Consider the following 2900-nt stretch of genomic DNA (forward strand, 5'->3'; position numbering starts at 1 on the left):
AACGAAGTCCTCAAATAGCAGGGCACCCATCGAACTCTCATTGTATAATTCGGTTAACCAAGAATGTTCAACTAGTTCATAATCTTCCAACATCTTACTCCAACCTTGCTCAAATTCCTCACAACTTTGCACGTCATACACCAGGTGATGCACGGCAGAAAGAATAGAAGCTTTATTTGTATGGCCGCCGAATTTTTCTGGTAATTTTTTCAGGATATGCCACAAGCACCACCTATGTTTTGTGTTTGGAAACACGATTCCAATTGCGTTTTGCATAGCTCGATCCTGATCCGTAATAATTCCACTTGGAGCTCGATCATGCATGCACTCAAGCCAGGTTCTGAATAATCATACAAAAGTACTTGTATCCTCATTTGAGACCAAACCACATCCAAGTAAAATTGACTGTCCATGGCGGTTTACTCCAACAAAGGGAGCAAAAGGCATTTCGTACTTATTAGTTAAGTACGTGATGTCAAACGTTACTACATCCCCAAATTCCTTACATGCTTGCCTACACCTATTATTTGCTCAGAAAACGTTTCTCAAGCGAGCATCCTCATCCAAGTCTATATTGAAATAGAAGTCAGGACTACTTGCCTGCATCCTCGAAAAATAAGCTTGTATTGCAGCAGCGTCTCCTTCCCCAAGCCTCAATCGACGTACTTTGTCAATGAAATTTCTACAATCCTTCTCCACACATGCAATCTTTTCATAACCACCGGCTTCAACTACGGCTGAGTTAAAACTCTTGTGCAATGGTATACCAGCGATGTCATTTATTTCAAGCTGCCTTTTAACTCGTGCATTGATTTGACGATTACATCGATATAGCCATGATTTTGAAGGTCTAGTTTTGTGATTATGCTCCAAATGAACCGTGTTAATACACCAAATTCCATTGATGCCAGAACATGCCGTTAATCTCGCTTTGCACCTAGTTTGAATGGTTGGTCGAGGCTTCAAAACTGCATTTGCCCCACTGGTTCTATGACCTTCCCGACTACATGTAAAGGTTACATAACGTACAACCCCATCGTCACCCTTCTTCGAATTTCTTTTCCTTACGGGAAAACCAATTTGGTAAGCATAGTTTTTGTAAAACTCAAACACCTCTTTCTCATTCTTAAACTTCATTCCAACACTGGGCACAATAATGTCCGTTCCTTCCAACGAGCTCTTCTCATTCGGATTATCATCTTCGGACGAAAGATTTTCCAAATATCCTACATTGACAAAAAAAAATGACAACAATCAAAAATTAAAAGGCAATATTGTGATGGCACAAGTAGTAGGGACATTTCAAACACAAACAATAAGTTCATAAGAGAGGAAGACTGCCACATAATATGCATATAATTCTCTATAAATCAGTGTGTTCTCTATAATCACATTTAGCCCCATCATTCGATGCTACAAGGAAGATTGCGGGCTTAAGCAATTCAAATTCTTCAACTTTACAAAATCAATTGCTTTTCAATACTTTTTCTGTACATGATAAGCTAAATGGGTAAAACTATATTTTGTTTTTATACTAGCAATATAAGAGTCTCACAATCCATGCAGCAAAGTTTCTAGTTTGTACTTGCAAACCATGCAGCCAAGTGTCTAGTTTCTACTTGCAATCCCGACAGCCAAAATGTTTAATAAATATTTATTTCTTAAACTTAAGTCACTTTTGTCTATATGCACATTAGTTTGACTAACGAACAAACAGGAGTAGCAATCTTCTTGATGAAATACTGCTAATACATACACTTCACTAGACACTTGAGAAAATGATTCACTTTCTGGGACGATGAAGTAGGCTGCTGGCAGCAAGCTTGCCATTCTCTGGAGATTGGGGAAAAGTCAAGTTACACATTGTATCCTTAACTGATGTAGCCAACTATGTTAAATTGTTGAGTAGTTAGTGAAAGGAGTACTTCCCAGCTATAACAACTCATTAGAAGGTGATAAAATGGAGCTAAATCAAAATCATATCAACCAAGGCCTTAATATTGGGATTGAGAAGTGCATGTTGAATTGAAGAGGCTATCCTCCGAAAAATGAAAGAAATGTAGAAAAAAAATTTCCAACAGAATGTTAAGCTACAAACTCAAATGCTTCGGCTGGAAGAAGAGTAAGGTGGAAGAATCGTACCCATATCGTCCCCAACCTCGAAGTTGCCGCCGTCGAAGTCATCGTCTTCCATTTCGTCTCGGGTAAAGGATGACCGATGCGTGTAAAGGATGGGGGTAAACGTTTCATCGTTGCCGGCGTCAAGGTTGTCGGAACCGACGTCTCCAACATAGTTGAATGAAAGCGCTGGAGGTTCCATTGGCGTAGAGAGGAGAGGCTCAGCGAGCGGGAGCGTAGAGAGAAGAGGCTAGGTTAAAATTGGGACTTCTATTACTTAAATGACGATGACAAAATAAAAAAAAAAAAAACAAAAAAATAAAATAAAATAACAAAACCCACGATATTTTGACAGGATTAAACTATTTTGACTTTTCAAACTTAAACAGTAGCAAGCTGTAAACCTTTCTGTGAAGCCTCAGTTCTTCTAGCAGTGTCCTTAATAAAATGTAGGCTTTTTTCTTTTATTAATATATAGAAGTGAAATGGTTTCTTATGGGATACTGAATTATATATGATCGATGGTAAATTGATCATTTCATCCTCCGTCATGTGAATTTAAGAAGCCAAGTGGTATCTTTCATTCACTCAAACTTGTTCCCACCCGTCTTTTTCTATTGCTATAGAACAATGTTATTTGTATATGATGGAGTTACATAATGGTTTAAATATAGATAAGTTGTTTAAAAAAAAAAAATTGAACAAAGAATTGAAAGAAGTGGGTTTTTTTTTTTTTTTTTGGGTTGAAGAATTTTTTACCACAATCGTATGTCACCATATTA

The 2900-nt window shown here is 37.6% G+C and overlaps 1 protein-coding gene across 1 annotated transcript; it reads right to left on the bottom strand.

Moving 5' to 3' along the window:
* Positions 1 to 6: 6 nt before the first annotated feature.
* LOC111396228 (protein FAR1-RELATED SEQUENCE 5-like) lies at positions 7 to 2391 on the bottom strand. The gene is made up of 2 exons (XM_023022596.1): positions 2143 to 2391; positions 7 to 1226 (listed from the first exon to the last, which is right to left on the bottom strand). Exons 1-2 carry the CDS (start codon positions 2318 to 2320, stop codon positions 532 to 534), a joined length of 873 nt encoding a protein of 290 aa, XP_022878364.1. The 5' UTR covers positions 2321 to 2391; the 3' UTR covers positions 7 to 531.
* Positions 2392 to 2900: the final 509 nt, after the last annotated feature.

This window comes from Olea europaea, chromosome 6 (genome assembly GCF_002742605.1).
Source record: "Olea europaea var. sylvestris chromosome 6, O_europaea_v1, whole genome shotgun sequence".
NCBI classification, from domain to species: domain Eukaryota; kingdom Viridiplantae; phylum Streptophyta; class Magnoliopsida; order Lamiales; family Oleaceae; genus Olea; species Olea europaea.

Coding starts and splice junctions, on each gene's coding strand:
- LOC111396228 (XM_023022596.1), bottom strand. CDS start 2,320: ATGGAACCTCCAGCGCTTTCATTCAACTATGTTGGAGACGTCGGTTCC. Junction 1,227..2,142: donor CGAGGTTGGGGACGATATGG/GTACGATTCTTC, acceptor TTGTCAATGTAG/GATATTTGGAAAATCTTTCG.